Source organism: Grampus griseus (genome assembly GCF_964374135.1).
Source record: "Grampus griseus genome assembly, chromosome: X".
NCBI classification, from domain to species: domain Eukaryota; kingdom Metazoa; phylum Chordata; class Mammalia; order Artiodactyla; family Delphinidae; genus Grampus; species Grampus griseus.
In genome coordinates, this window is record NC_138999.1 from 47,415,494 (window position 1) to 47,432,049 (window position 16,556).

The 16,556-nt window shown below is 44.8% G+C and overlaps 3 protein-coding genes across 17 annotated transcripts in view; 1 reads left to right on the top strand and 2 right to left on the bottom strand.

Moving 5' to 3' along the window:
• Positions 1-16,556, top strand: part of PFKFB1 (6-phosphofructo-2-kinase/fructose-2,6-biphosphatase 1) — a 182,598-nt gene that overhangs the window by 76,867 nt on the left and 89,175 nt on the right. For 2 of the 15 annotated variants that reach the window (XM_082680687.1, XM_082680689.1), the window contains exons 11-12: positions 311-415; positions 4,629-4,758. In XM_082680687.1, coding sequence (XP_082536813.1) covers positions 311-415; positions 4,629-4,758 — 235 coding nt within the window. Of the gene's footprint in view, positions 1-310; positions 416-659; positions 709-4,628; positions 4,759-5,323; positions 5,402-7,401; positions 7,465-8,524; positions 8,590-8,940; positions 9,603-15,259; positions 16,553-16,556 lie in introns of those variants that run through there. The other 13 variants (XR_014298460.1, XM_082680688.1, XM_082680680.1 and 10 more) reach the window with 13 other exon arrangements.
• LOC309839125 (trophinin-like) lies at positions 10,747-16,256 on the bottom strand. The gene is given in 10 exon segments (XM_082680695.1): positions 10,747-10,899; positions 12,697-12,804; positions 13,599-13,713; positions 14,262-14,324; positions 14,741-14,783; positions 14,877-14,916; positions 14,918-14,957; positions 15,649-15,740; positions 16,177-16,233; positions 16,237-16,256. Coding segments are annotated over 10 exon segments (714 nt in total). The 5' UTR covers positions 16,255-16,256; the 3' UTR covers positions 10,747-10,761.
• LOC309839427 (uncharacterized protein) lies at positions 10,934-12,684 on the bottom strand (the record flags this gene model as incomplete). The annotated part of the gene is made up of 2 exons (XM_082681185.1): positions 10,934-11,974; positions 12,320-12,684. 2 exons carry the CDS (start codon positions 12,682-12,684, stop codon positions 11,086-11,088), a joined length of 1,254 nt encoding a protein of 417 aa, XP_082537311.1. The 3' UTR covers positions 10,934-11,085.

Below are 16,556 nucleotides of genomic sequence, written 5' to 3' on the forward strand. Positions count from 1 at the left end.
GTACACACTCATATATACAATGTACACCTATAAACCTTTGGAGACAACCATAGAGAAACACCAGATACCCACCATACACTCAGCCTGAACACACCTATACACATGCACTCATTCTCACATCCACACAGCTACACACCTTGTGCATACATACACACATACATTCAGACAACAGACGCAGACCTAGAGCTGTGTTCACAGAAACCCAGGTGCTTGTGTGCTAACGTTCCACAATCATTGGCTTCAGAACTATGGTAAAGGTTGTGGGGATTTCAACTTGTGAATACTTTTGTCCCCAAATAATTTTTCTCAGGGTGTCTGTGAGGAGATGACCTACGAAGAAATCCAAGAGCACTACCCTGAAGAATTTGCACTACGAGACCAAGATAAATATCGCTACCGCTATCCCAAGGGAGAGGTAAGGTTTGGAGGGGTGACCAGACTCTTAGGACTCCTCCCCAGTATCTCTATTCCAACTACCAGGATTCCATATTTTCCTAGACAGCTTTAAAAACAGGGTAAAGCAAATTTTGCAGCATCTTCCATCCCGCAAGGCATATGATTATCTGGCCCTTTGCTCTCTCATTCTTAGCTATAGGCAACAGATTCCCCTTTTTTTAAAAGCTACACATTTGCCTGATTATTTTCCTGTCTTCTTTCAGGAGGACTCACTTTGTCCTGAACTTTGAATTTGATATCCTTACACTAAAGGTATTTGAAATAGTTCAATATACTCTAATTTCCTGACATTTTATTGCCAAGTTGCCTAAAGCTCCAGCCTCCTCTGGACTGTGGGTTGGAGTCCCTTGGGACAATGGCTAATGGTTTATCCAACTTCTTTGCCACCACATGAACCAGACTATCAGTTCCCTATTCCCATGTGAGGTAAATCCTCGTTGTTTTCAACCCAGTCTCCATTTAGCCAGTTCCACATGTTAGAATATTTGTTAGTCATACTCCATTTTTGATAGATTCCAGGGAACAATTATCAGAAAGCAGGATATCAGAGAAGAAACAATAGATATCCTGTGTTACAAAGCACTTTCACATGTGTATTTTCATCCTCAAAAATGACATTATTAAGTCAGTCCGACTTTGCCCTCATTTTCCTTTATATATTTTGAGGTTATGTTGTTAGAGGCATACAAAATTAAAGCAATTATATCTCCTTAGTGAATTGTATATTTTATTATTACATAGTGAGCAAGCCTCTTTCCCCCTAATAATGCTTTCTGCCTAAAAGTGTATTTTATATGATATTAATATAGCTATATAAGATTTCTTCTGGTCAGTATTTGCTTAGTTAATCTTCAGTCATTTACTTTCAACTTCTCTGCGTATGTTTGTTTTGTTTCTTATAGACAGCGTATAGTTGACTTTTATTGGTTTTAATAAAAATTGAAAATGTATGTCTTTTGAATTGTAAATTTGGTACACTTACTTTTATTGTAATTACTGATTTATTTGAACTTCTTTCTATTCTCTTATTTTGAGCTCTCTAGGCTTAGTTTATCTTTTCTCTTTTCCTTCCTTCTTTAGAATTGATAGAGTTTTTACATCTATATTTGACTTATACAATCTCCTTTCTTTTAGAGTTACTCTTAACATTTTAATATGTGTGATTGACAAAATCTAAAAATCAATATCTCCACCCACCCCCTAAAACAATATAAAAATGTTACAACTCTGGTCACTCCCTCTCTTAACTTACATGTTAATTGTTGTTTTATATTTTACTTCAAACTTGTGTCTTATCCCCCAGATGACTTATTATTGTTATTAATAGATTTATTATTGTAAGCACAACTTACTAAGTAGATGTTGATTGAATTAATGCTTACTGAAGCACTTCAATTTACAACAATCTATCAGAATATATCACTATTTGTTCCTATAATACCAACATATTATATTTTTTAAGTTAAATCAATATTACCAGAGTAGAATTATTATAAATGCTAGACAAAATAGAGCTACTTCCAAACACTTAATAAACTTTGTACCCACATAGATGGATTTTTTTCTTTTTTAAAAATTTTGTTGGATTATAGTTGATTTACAATGTTGTGTTACTTTCAGGTGTACAGCAAAGTGATTCAGTTATACATATACATATATTCATTCTTTTTCAGATTCTTTTCTCATAAAGGTTATCACATAATTTTGAGTAGAGTTCCCTGTGTTATACAGTTGGCCCTTGTTGGTTATCTATCTTATATATAGTAGTGTGTGTCTGTTAATTCCAAGCTCCTAATTTATTCCACCCCCCCCCAATTTTCCCCTTTGGTAACCATAAATTTGTTTTTGATATCTGTAAGTCTGTTTCTGTTTTGTAAATAAGTTAATTTGTATCATTTTTTAAAAATGAGATTCCACATATATGTGATATCGTATGATATTTGTCTTTCTCTGACTTACTTCACTTAATATGATAAGTGAAGTGAAGCATCCATGTTGCTGCAAGTGACATTATTTCATTCTCTTTTATGGCTGAGTAATAGTTCATTATATATATATATATATATATATATATATACCACATCTTCTTTATCCATTCATCTGTTGATGGACATTTAGCTTGCTTCCATGTCTTGACTATTATAAATCGTGCTGCAGTGAACATTAGGTGCATATATCTTTTCAAATTATGGTTTTCTCTGGATATATGCCTACGAGTAGGATTGCTGGATCATATGATAGTTCTATTTTTAGTTTTTAAGGAACCTCCATACTGTTCTCCTAGATGGATTTTATATAGTGGAAAAGGGGTAAAATCACTTATCCAATTAAAATATAATTCTTATTCGCTAAAAAATAATATTGTATACAGTCAGTGTTTATTTAGATTTAGCCACATATATCCAATTCCCTTGATCATTCCCTTGATCATTCTTTCTCCTTACAGCTGAAGTTTTCCTTCTGGGTTCAATGTCTATCTTCCTTTAGAAGTTTCTTTAGGAGGATCTGTTGGTAGTAGACTCACCTTTCTTTTTGTCTAAAAATGTCTTTAAGGAGGGGTGGCTCTTAATCCTAGATGGTATTTTGGCAAGGTATAAAACTCTAGGATGACAGTTTTCTCTCGGCACTTTGGAGATATTGTCCCCACTGTCTTCTGGCTTCTAACATGGTTAAGAAGTCTCCTGAAATTCTAATTGTCATTTCTTTTCTCTCTGGCTGCATTTAGGGTCTTTGGGTCTCTATGGCTTTTAGTTCCACTCTGATATGTCTAAATATTAATTTCTTTTCATTTATCTTGCTTGGAGTTAATTGGACTTCCTGAATCTGAGGACTAGGATTCTTCATCGATTCTAGAAAATTCCCAGACATTATATCTTTAAATATTCCTCTCTCATATTTTCTCTATTATCTCCTTGAAATGCAATTAGATGTGTGTTAGTCCTGTCTCTATCCTTTATGTCTCCTAACTTCTTCTTATTTTCAATCTCTTTGCTACATTCTGAGTAATTTCTTCAGCTCTATCTTCCAGAACAGTATTTCTTGAATTGTATCTAATCTGCTGTTTACTCTATCCATTGAGTTTTCCATTTTAATGACTATATCTTTCATTTATAGAAATTCTACTTAGTTCTTTTTCAAATCTAGATCATATATTCAATAGCATCTTATTTCTTCCTTACATTTTTGATTCAATCTTTTATTTCTTTCAAAATCTCAAGCATATTCATTTTATATTGTGGATCCTTTATCTTAAGTTGTTAGGGTTCTTGTTGTTTCTGCTTATTTTTACTCATGATAGCTTATTTTCCTTGCATGTTATGTGAGCTTCAGTTTGATGAAAATTTATCTATGGGAATCCCATGCAGTCTGAGTTGAGAGAATCCAGAGAGAATTTCCATTTGCTTCTTCCAGACACTCTTGGGAGCTAATGACTTGAAATCACTTTTTATTAAACTCTCAGCTTAGCATTTTCTAAAACACATAGGTAGTATAATTCTCAACCACAAATCCACCTGAGGATAGGCTTGTGGTTATACATTCTTACAGGAGGCTTTTCCTAATTTTTTCCACCAAGAGTCAGGCAGAGACAGATATATTTTCTTACTGTTTCCCTTTGCCTGTGGATATATTTTTTAGTTTATAGTTTTTCTGAGGATGTAGTCCTTTGAAGGTCTCAGATTTTTGTGAGAGTCTCAATCCCAAATCCCCATCTCGTACACACCTAAGGCCTTGTCTCGTGTTTCTATAAGGTTTTAAAAGCTCAAGTCTCTTGGATACTGTGATTGGCAAATGCCCTCATGGGAGTTGTGGCTTCTATATCCATTTATCACTCTTTTTTTCAGTTTTTCTTCATTTTGGAACCATATATTCATAACGTTTCCTTCATTTTCTTGAAAGATCAGCAGTGCAGACATTTATTTTATCCAGATTTTCTAGGGAATTTTAGTGGAAATTTTATTATTGTTATTTACTCTACTACATTGGTTGCCCCATTTAATAGATGAGAAACTAAGGCCCTAAGAAGGAAGTGAGTTGCCTAAGGTCATACTGCTGGACCAACAATGGAACTGGCACCACAGCCAAGTTTTCCTGATTCCTAGTGTAGAGTTCTTCTCCTCTGGGCAAATGTGCCTCATCTCCTCTTCTTACCCAAGTGTTTCTCTCCCTTTCAGTCCTATGAGGATCTGGTCCAGCGTCTGGAGCCAGTTATAATGGAGCTAGAACGGCAGGAAAATGTATTGGTGATCTGCCACCAGGCTGTCATGCGGTGCCTCCTGGCCTACTTCCTGGACAAGAGCTCAGGTACCACTGTTCTCTCTGTTCCTGGCATGGGAGCTGCATGTGAGTTGAGACTCTGACACCAGAAATTGGTGGTTTATATCTTAATAGTTAAGAGCACGGGATCTAGAGCAAGGGTGCATGTGTTCAAGTTCTTGCTCTGTCACATAATACTTTTGGCAAATTACTTTAACCTCTCTGTTCTCAGTTTCCTTATCTGTAAAATGGGGAGAATAATGATGAAGTTTAAATAAATGAACATATTTAACATAAAGAGCTTAGAACAGTTCATGACACAAAGTATGGGCCATATAAGTGTTAGCTGCTATTATTAATATCAGTGTTACTCTGAGATAACATTTTCAAAGCCAACCTTAACAGTCTGCCTCAACCTGAAAAAGATGAGCCAGTATTTGTCTGAGGCATGCTGTTCTCAGGTGGAATGGGACCTCTTGTGGTCTCTTGATTTTGATTATAGGTTTCTGTCTTTGCTATAGGGATGATTTCCCCAAGATATTGATGTTTTCATTTAAAATTTTTAAATGATAATTTCTTTTTATAAAAAACATCTAGATATTTTAATTTACAGAGTATCTACACTGACTACAAATACTGAAATGCAAACCAAGGCAGCTGGCCTGGCAAGAGACTGTTGTGTCACCTTCAGGTGGGAGAGTCCATTTCTGACATGAATGCTGAAGCACTGACATCTCCAGGATACTGGAGGGAGGGAGTGTGAGGACAATGCAAAGTCATATTTGAAGTGTACAATATCCTGCAGACTTGGATCTTTTCTATGATGCTAGCTTCCAAGCAAAGGGCACTTGTAATATGGAGTCATCTAGAATTGGAACCCCTGGGACTTGAAAACTTGACATTGGACAAGTAATTTCCTCTGCTTGGTCCTCAATCTCTTCAATGGAAAAAAGATGACAGGGGGTGGGGTGGTGCTGCTAGATTTCTGATACTGTCCACATCTCTACTGCTCAGTACTATTTTTGAGACTGTGAGGCCGGTCTTGTAACCCCAACTGTGCAGAAGAGGAAATGGAAGCTCTGAGGGATGAAGGAATTGCCCAAGATCACAGGGCTCAAGGAGAGGTACCAATCTCAGGTGCATTCCAGAGGCCTCTCACTTCAGACACATGTGAGGTGCATGGGAAGCACATGCATCTCCCGTTTGCACACTGCTTTACCCACTTACTAACCACTTTCATGCACAGGCCATGCCATCTTCTCACAGCTGTCTTAAGAGCTGGGCCAGGCAGGGCTGGGCACATGCTCTTGCCCCTATCACTCACGTGAGGAAACTGAGACCCAGAGAGATGGTGTGACTGAGAACTCAGACCCATAAGACCTCAGAGCTGGGTCCAATCCTGTGCTATGAGAGATAGGAACTTTAGGGACCAGAAAGGGAAAAGACAGGGCTAAGGTCACTTGTGCAGGCAGTGGCAGAGCTGGGTCAGAGACCTCAGGCAAGTCGCTTCCCTTCTCTGAATCTATTTTGTCATGTGTGCAGTGAGGAACAGTAACTCCCGCAGAGTATCAGTGAGGATGGAATGAGATAGTGCACCAAAAGCACTGGGCCCAGCACCTGAAGATGATGGTGACAAAGGCAAGGAGGAGGAGCAGACTGGTTGCCCAGGAAATTGCCAAATCTTATGTGTCAGGAGGCTGAGTGGTCAGTGGCAGGCCTTAAAAGCCTACGGTGAACCTCAGGGGCAGGGAGGCCGTGAGGGGTGGAGTTCTGGCTCAATGAAGGGAGATGGGGAGCCGTATAGGTTGCCTGGGTGGTCAGGAGGGTGGATGTCTGCAGAGAGGAGTGAGGTGGGGGTGTCACCCCACAACACTGTGAGTCCCTCGAAGGCAGTGGAAGCAGACTGCAGTGGGAAGAGCACACATTTGGCCTCAAAGCATCCTGGGCTCGAGTCCCAGCACTGCCACTTCCTGGCTGTGGGACATAGGGCAAGTGCCTTCCCTCTCAGAACCTCAGTGTCCTCATCCATGGAATGGGCCTGATCATCACCTCCCATCAGGGCTGTCTGAATGTCATCAAGGCCATACGAGTAATTGCATGCGAATATTCAGAACAACTTTATACATAATCCTCAGTAACTGGAAACAAGTGAATCGGTGAATGCTTGTCCATCAACAAGTGTCCCAGGAGTCAGAGGGCACAGGCCTGGGCTGGGGAGAAAGCTGCGGGAGCTGCCAAGGTGCACGCACACCTCAGCCACGGCCCCAGCGCATAGTAGGACCTCAGAAAACACTTGCTGGGACCTGTTGTGGGCCTTTGTGGTGGGGGAGCCCATGGAAGGGCTGAGGTTGGGACGGGAGGGAGGCCTGCCTTGGTCTTATGTTTGCCCTGTGGGTGAGGAGGTCGGCCACCTCCAAGGTGACCATCCTCAGCGTCTGGGGGACCCAGGGTCTGTCTGCGATCTCCAGGGCCCTCCTTCCTCCCTGCTCCTGAGGCTGCCTCTCTGCTCTCTTCCTCCTTCCCCACCCTGCTCTCAGCACTGTCTCTGAAGACTGTGGGGGAGAAGGGCCCAGGTGAAGACAACCATGGGGAAGGGGGTGGAAAGGGAGAGTGCTGCAAGCCTGGAGGCCTGGGGAGGTGGTGCCTTCCCCAGCACCCTGTCTCTGAGGGCTGCTCTCTCCTCCTTTCTAGATGAGCTGCCTTATCTCAGGTGCCCTCTGCACACAGTGCTCAAACTTACACCTGTGGCTTATGGTGAGTCCCCTACCTTCATCTGGGGAAAAGCACATAGACACCATGAGCATGCCTGCAATGCCTAGCATTTTCCCAGAAGAGTCCTGAGAGAGATTTCCTGGGTGGGTAGTTGGATGTCTTGGTAGAGGCAGGGCTTGTGATAGCAAGATGAGAATGGGGAAGGACTGAGGTGGCCTCTAAATCTGGGACCTGGCCCCAGCTTTCTCTGTCTCTACCAGAGCACCAATCATACAGCACAAAGCTGTAGAAGAGGGGGTCCCCAAAAGGGACCAGATGAATAAGTGTATGTTGGGGCCAGATTTGAAGAGAGGGTTCAAAGACCAGCCCGGGCAGTTGAGACTCTCTTTGGGGGCATTAGTCAGCTCTGGAATGTTCATGAGCGATGAAGAGACAGACTCAAATCTATTCTGGAGTATGAAGAGGGCAGATGGTGTACTGGAACCTGGATTAGTGTTCAATCCACAGGGATGGAGCTAAGGGGGCTTCCATAGGCATTGGGCCTCCTCTGCCCACTCCAGGCCCCAATGATACCACCCTCCTCTTTCTTCAGGCTTCCTAGAACTCCCTTCTGACCTTCCACACCTCTGATGTTGCCATAACCGCATAGTTCTGGAAATAAATTTTACCTGGGACTGGTCGCCCCAGGCAGAGACACCAGGACTCTTCCACCACTTTAGCACCTAACACAGCTGGGAGGATCCACAGAGCTCCATTGTTATTATTAGGTTTCTGTCTCACAGACAAGAGCTGGGGAGGGGTGCAAAAATCATCTCTTGTCATCTCTCATTCCCATTGACAACTGGGCAAGGGAGGCTCAGAGAAGTCTGAGACTATTAAGGGAAGAGCTGGGAGGATGCCCCATTCTTGTATCTTAGGCCTAGTGTCTTCCCCTGACATCACACAAGTGGTCTAAATTCCCCTCCCTAAAGGGCAGTCACAGTCTGCACACAGCATGGAGCTGGGGGTGTGGGTGGTGACGGGTGGAGGAGGGAATGACACCTCAGGAAAGACCTGTGCTTACCCGGGTGGCTTATGGATGAACGGGTTGTTCTTTTCTGAGGCTGCAAAGTGGAGTCCATCTACCTGAACGTGGAGGCTGTAAACACACATCGGGAGAAGCCTGAGGTAGGTGAGGGACTCTGTGTCCTAAGCTGGCACATGGTGAAAGCACCCTCCCCTGCAGAAAGGCAGCCCCAGTCCCACAGAGCTTGGGTGTTTCCACCAACAGGTAGAATAACCAGCACCCAGAAATGCAGGAACCACAGCCCAGACCTGAGGCACCCTAGACACGCACAGCTAGAGCAACCCTGCCTAAAAGGCCTCTGGCTGAGGTTCCCCCAGGCTTGCCTGAGAAGAGGGTCAGGATCCAGGCTTGGCTGAAATAGGGGAGCCTGGCAGTGAGGACAAGAGGCAGGGAGGGGTGGGGGCTCCACACTGCTGGCTGCTTCCTGCTAATACTGGGTTCTCTCCTCTCAGAATGTGGACGTCAGCCGGGAACCTGAGGAAGCCCTGGACACTGTCCCTGCCCACTACTGAGCCCTTTCTAAGACATAAAACTGCCTCTGTCCTCGCTATCTTTCACGTTTAGGAGCTGCTATTGTTGCTCTTCTCTTACACTGAGAACACTCTGGAGTTGGCCTCACTGAAAGAGACCTGCTTCCAGTGAAGAAACCCTCATCAGCTCCAAAACAGGTCTTGATTTCTAGCTACAACTAAGGAGCTGTCTAGGTCAGGATGAAACTTTTTCCTTCTTAATTCCTATTTCCTGATCAATAAAGACTTCTCTTACTGCCTACAAAAGGGGAAAGGAGGTCATTGTGAGGCTTTTCCCACAAGATCCTCTTAAGATCCTGACCCTATGAAATGGCTCTGGTGCTGTTGGGGTATGGACTGGGTGAGAACTACCTGGAAAGAAGGACTTTGGAGTAGTACCTCCAAATGTGAGGGTGGAGATAGGTTCATGTGAGTGCTTATGGCCTTGTTTCTTCGTGGGCAACATGGCTGGGAACATGACACCTTCATCCCTACATTCAAAGAAGAATCTGCACTCAGACCACAGTTCTCCTTCCTTCTCCAACTCTTGTTGCCATCCTGAGTTATTTCACTGTCCATATAAATGATTCAGACAATACCCTGGTCTCCTAGTGTCCTGCCCCCTCAACTTCAGTGAGCATCTTCCCTTCAGCCACTCACTGCTTGGTTGGCATCATCTAGACTTCTCTACAGTCTGACTTCTTAAATACAAGCATCCCACTATCTGACCACTGGCCCCCTGGTCCTTAAAACTCTCTGTGTCATCCACAGGATCCCTAGCAGCATGCCTCCCACACAGCAGGCATGTATGTAGTATTTCTTGAATGAACAATACTTGTTCTTGTACTGCATCAAGAGTATAGTCCTTTGATTCCTCCATTATCTCCCAATCCACCAGTCCTCTTCCTCTTCACTGTTCTTCCATACCTGGCCAGCTTGCATCCTACATTCTATTTCTTCAGCCAATCTCCATGCAGCTACTGTGGGCAGATAGCAGCAACCCAGTTGCGAAGAGACAGATGCATACACCCCCTGACTTTGTTTGTCCTTCCATCACAACCACCAGCAAGACACAAACATTGTATGATCCACATCACTTTTTTTTATTGGGATCACTGCTTGAAGCAAATCTACATTTATCTCCTTCTAGAGCCACCCTTAAATCCTGTTCAAAGTCAGGGTCACCCTCTATTCTCTGGTATTCTATCCATCCCACCTCCCCAAGGATGGGTTGATTCAGTCAGTTCCTGACTATTCCATATCTATATCCTGTCCTTCTCTATTGGCTTTTGCCCCCACTGTCTATGCAACATGCTCAGGTCTCTCTCCTATCCCAAAAAAGTCCTCCCTTGTTCCCATGTCCACCTTTAGTTACGTCCCTCTATATCCCTCCCATTCTTACACAAATATCTCAAAATGAATCTATACTTACTCTCCAGAACCCTCTCCCTTTGCCTTCTGTTCCAGGCTTTCTCCTTCTAGATCTTGACTTAAGGTATTATCCCCTTGCCTGCTATGCTTTCCCCACATCTCTACCCCACTGAAGTCATACTTGCCTTTTAGCCTAAAGCTGGAGCCCACCTTCCCCAAAGAGCTATGCTTATCTCTAGCTCTTATATGAACCCAAAATGTCACTCACAACAACTTAGGCACATTAAAAGACAGAACAAACCGCAATTCATTTTTCAAATTTAATGTAACTCATATCAAATATGACAAGACACAGAAAGCAAACAACAAAGCAGGATTGGCAAACAGATTTTTTCATAGTATGTCACCCTCAGCTGATTGGTAATATCTGCTTAGATTGCTACGTGGACAAAGATTCCAAGGATGTACCTTGGCTCCATGGGAAGGACTGCTGCAATTCATTAGCGGTATCTGTAAACATGCGATATAAATCTGAAAACAAAACACCAAACAGAAACACATTTTAGCACCAAATATACTATTTTCTCATACTTCCTTCATTGTGCTCATCTCCCCACCCTGCCCTCCCACCTTGGGGTTTCTTATAACATCTCCCAGCTCTTATACCCATCCCCATCGGCCTTGGCTGTGGAAATGTTGTAATTACCTGAAACCTCACTAGCCATAGGAGAAGCTACAGGCACCAAGGCTGGTGGCTCCACCACTAAAGCCAGCAGCATTGCTCGGTCCACTGCCATAGCCAGCACTACTGCTTGGTCCACCGTTGAAGTCAGCATCGGTGCTCAGTCCACTGCCAAAGCCAACAATGGAAGTGGGTCTACCAATAAAGCCAGTGCTGGTGTTGGAACCACTGCCAAAGCCAATGATGGTGCTCAGTCTTCCATCGAAGCTGGTATTAGGCCCACCGCCAAAGCCATCACTGATGCTGAGGCCACTACTAAAGTCAGCACTGGTGCCAAGTGTGCTGCCAAAACCAGCATTGGTGCCCAGCCCACCACCAAAGATATCACTGGAGATCAGTCCACCACCAAAGCCAGAGTTGGTGCTCAGTCCACCACCAAATCCAGTGCTGGTGCTTAACCCATCACAAAAGCTGAAACCAGCACTGGTGCTGAGTCCATCACCAAAACTGGCACTGGTAGGACCACTAAAGCAGGTGCTTGTACTAGGAGGGCCACCAAAACATAGGTTGGTGTTAGACACACTGCCAAAGCAGAATCTGGTGCTGGGGGCTCCACCAAAGCTAATGCTCGTACTGGGAGCACTGCCAAAGTCAGTAGTGGTGTTAGGTGCCCCACTGAAGTCAGTACTGGTGCTGAACACACTGCCAAAGCCAGAGTTGGCACTGGGTGCACTGTTGAAGGCAATGCTAATGCTGACAGCACTGCTAAAACCAGCACTGGTGTTGAGTGCACCACCTAAGCCAAGACTGGTGCTGAGTGTACCACCAAAGCTGGCACCAGTGCTGGGAGAATCACCAAAGCAGAAGCTGGTGCTTGGTGTACCACCAAAGTCAGTGCTATTGCTGAAAGAGCTGGTACACCAGCTAAACCAGCACTGGTACTGAGTACACCATCAAAACCAGTGCTGGTGCTAGGAAAGCCACCAAAGCAGATACTGGTACTGAGTTTGCCACCAAATCTGGCACTGGAACTGGGAGAGCCACCAAAGTAGACACTAGTGCTGAGTGTGCCACCAAAGCCAGTGCTGGTGCTAAGTGCACCACTAAAGACTGCACTGGTGCCGAGTGTACTGCCAAAGCTGGTGCTCATACTGAGTGCATCACTGAAGCCAGCAGGGGTACTGAGTATGCCTCCAAAACCAGAGCTGGCTCCACCACTGAAACTTGTACTGGTGTTGAGTGGGCCACTGAAACTAGAGCTGACCCCACCACTGAAGTTGGTACTGGTGCAAGGTGCCACCAAAGCTAATGCTGGCTACACTGCTGAAGCTGGCACTGGTGCTGCATGTGCCACCAAAGCTAATGCCAGCCCTGTCACCAAAGACATTACTGGGGCTGGGGACACCACTGAAGCTAGTACTAGCACCATCGCTATAGCTAGCCCTGGTGCTAGATCCTCTGCTGAAGTCAACGTTGGTGCTGGCATTTGCATTTTCTTGGGCTCTGGCCTCAATTTCAAGTGAAAATCTGCCCCAGGCCTGAGCATCATTACCTAACTCTTCTCTTGTTAGGCAGTTGATATCCATGTCATCCCAATTCCAGGGCCCAGCCACAGCTTCCTCTCCAATCCCCATTTGGGCTCTTGCCTCAGCCCTGGCCTCAGCCTCAGCTACAGCCACAGCTGCAGCTTGGACTTCCATCTCCACTGCCTCCCGGTACTGCACGGCCCAGTCCTTGGGGTCTTTCTTCTGCACCTAAAATGAGAATTACAATCATTATAAGAAAAATAACATTTGTAATTATGTATTAAATACCTACCATGGGCTTTGTATAAAACTAATAGTAGCATTTAAAAAAAAAGTCTTAGTTGTTGGGACTCTATCATGGGTCAGTCCTGAGATCCAATTTCAGTTCGATAACTTAGGTGCTGTGTGACCTTGGACAAGCTACTTAATCTCACTGAGCCTAAGTGTCTTCATCTGTAATATGGGAAATGATAAGAGAGTATGTTGTGGATTGAATGTTTGTGTCCCCCCAAAATTCATATTTTGAAGTACCAACCTCGAATGTGACTATATTTGGAGGTAGGCCTTTATGGAAGTAAAGTTTAATGAGGTCATAATGGTGGGTCCTTGATCCAATAGGATTAGTGTCCTTATAAGAAGAGACTCTCTCTCACCACCATGAACACAGCAAAAAGGTATTCATCTGCAAGCCAGGAGGAGAGGCTTCACTAGAAACTAACACTGCTGGACCTTGATCTAGGACTTCCAGCCTTCAGGACTATGATAAAATAATTTTCTGTTGTTTAAGCCACCCAGTCTATAGTATTTTGTTATGGCAGTTGAGGAGACTAATACAAAGTATGAACATGAATGAAACAATGTAAACTTTATGTCAAGCAGCATTCTGGGACATAAATGAAGTTCCATGTGCTTATATATGAACTGCAGACTGCCCTATACCTGCCCATCCCTGTACACTGCCTACCCCAGCCAGAGACATCCTGTACCCTTAATATGCCAAGTCAGGGCAGCTCTCCTATTATCTTGCATGCAAACTTGAGAACTTTCATCTTGCTAGTCTCATGGTAGGAGCACAAGCCCCAGAAGAACTCATATTCAGGTGGTCTGCTGTTGGGGACCCTCTTGTATTCCAGGTACCTTGAAGAAAGGAAATGAAACTTGCTTCTAACCAAGCAAACCTGTTGTCTAACCACTTGGGACCAGGTGGCAACCTCCTCCAAAGAAAAACTAAACTCAGCTCCTAGAGAAGGATTTCCAAGGCCCTCCTTCCCTAGACTCACTCCAAAACACAGTTCATGGTCTTGACCTCCAATACTGAGCCATTTCCCATTGGCCCTGTGCAAAGTAGTCACTTGGTGTGGCAGGGGACGCATGTATAGGGCATGGTGTCACAGGGAGGCCAAAGTATCCTGCCACCTGTGAGGAGTAAACCCAAGTTTCTATTGGGTGTGTTGTAAACAGAGGAGCCATTCTTTGGGCATTCTGCTCTGAGCACACCCCACAGCAAGGGCCTTGTGTTTGGTCTGGCCCAGCCCTGGTATGGTCCACCATGGACTCAGTTCTAGGGAACAGGATGCCCATACCTCTAAAGGTAGTGTAAGAAAAGGGCAATCGAGCACTTTCTGGACCAGATCGGCACACTCAGAACACTTCATGGCCTGACAAAGCCCCCAAACACCACTTACTTCTGCTTCACAAACTCATCTGTGATGAGCTTCCTCACTTCCCCAAAGAGCGAGTGCCTTACCCTAACAATGGGAAAAATAACCCATGAACCAAGATCAGAACTTCCCACATGGGGGCAGAGGCATTTCCCAACATGGAAGAGACCTCTCTAGTACATAAGGCCATCTCAATGAACTCAGGAAAGTAATGAACACATGGTCACTAGAAGCAGGCAGTTGAGGCCAGATGGTTCTTTATCAGGGATGCCCTGAAGGTCTATCTTATATATCAGCTTAGAACAGAAAAAGAACATAGGAGAAAGGGGAAGCAGAGAGTTCAGGACCATTTCCCCATCCACCCAGGTCAGAACCCTGGACCCTCTACCCAGTCCAGCAACCCCGCCCCCTCCACCAGACCACCAGGCTGATGCAATCCTGGGACCATCCTCTCTTGCCAAAGGACAACATGGAAAGCAACTGCTGACAGAGCCCAATCATACCCAGGGTGCAGCCCCAACTTGGGCAGCAACTCCCAGATGACAGCTGCAAGGGGAGGCAAAAGGAAACAGGGATAGAAAATGAACATGTGGAATTCCGACCATGACCCCCCATTCGGCTGCCAGCCCAGCAACTCACCCTCATTGGCCTTGTTGCCATTCATAAAAATGACACTCAGAAATCACCATGAGAAGATCTATTTTGGGTGTGTCCTTGGTCCTAGGGAAATAATGGGACAGAGAGAAGGTTTACATCCAGCAGCCATCTGCAAAAAAATACACACCAGCCAGCCTACTAGGTTAGCTTCTCCCAGATTCTTCAGATATGAGAGAATTCTGCCCAGTCTATGCTTCAAGCTCTATGTGACCCTGGGCAAGGCACTTAGACTCCCTTATTCATAAAATGGGAAAAATCACATTTTCCTCTCCCCAGGTTGCTGAGAGGATAGAATTGTACTTGTATTTGTCAACCCACTACAACCCAGACACCCAGCCAATATGAGTCCCTTCTTTCTCTTCCAGACCCCTCAGCTCCAAAAGAATTCTAGGCATGGCCCCACTGATGCTCCTGCCCTTCAACCCTCATGATTCACCCATACCAGGAAGCCCTCCCTTGGGAACCACTCTACCAAGGTCAATAGGAAGAGACAAGCAACAACAAGAAAGCTTCTGGAGATACAGAAAACTTGACAGTAGGAATGACCTGTCCCAGGCTTCTACAACCTCCATTCAATCATAAACAGGCACCACTATCATGTGTAGGGCTCCAACTACGTGTGGGATATGGAAAAGGGGTTTTTAGGCTCTGTCTTTCCTGACTTCCTAGGGGATGTGGGGAGAGGACAGGGATGGAGTAGTACCATGGACAAAAGCAGAAGCCTCCCTCCCATCCTAGCCCTTTCCCAGCTTACGTTCCCAGGATGCCTGCAGAGGATTCCTGAATGCTGATGAGAATATACAAGCTACTTTGTTTATCAATTTCCTTCAGATTGACTCGAAACATCTGCCAAGTAAAAGAATAGCCTGTGAGGTCACAAAATTCAGCCTAGGCAGTGAAATAATTCATGTAAAGCACTTAACTAACACAGCAAACAGGTAACAAATGTACTATTGTTATCAAAATAGTCTTTATACTTAATGGGACTCTAGGGAGACAGATAATGGGGGATGGAAGGGAGAGGTGAGCAACTGAAATACACTACAGGACATGTCCAGCAGTAGACAGAAGCCAGGACTAAGCTGGGTGGCTTGGGTCCTAGCTGTACTTGCTGTGTGACCCGAGGCTAGTCTACGTCCCTCCCTAGGCCATCATCTGCTCATTTGCACAGTGATGGGGCTGGATTAGGGAGTCTCTGTGGTCCCCCGCAAAGGGACATGTACACCTTTGTTCCATTCAAGACTTCCCCATTGTGCCCATCCCACAGAGGATGTCCCTTCACCTTCTCCAGAGCATAGCTTGCTCGTTCAATGATCTCTGGGAAATATTCATCATATTCTTAGATGACATCCTTCAGCATGTCTGCAGGAAGGGAGAGGTGGGAGCAGCTGGGCTGAGAAGGGGCCACAGAGCTGCAGCCCTTTTGCCAGCCCTATGGGGTTAGTGTAGTCTGAGTCCTGAACTGTGTTAATGGGAGATGCCAGCCATGACAGAGTGTGAAAAGGGCAGGGGAGGATAGATGAGAGAATGAAGAGGCCATAAAACTAAATGGTTACCCCCAGGGCAGGGAGGAGAGGGGAGTAGAAAGGAGAGCTCAGGGAGGAGGGTTGGGATGACTCTACCTGAGCGCTTGATGGGGATCTTTGTCTGGTCCTTAACCAA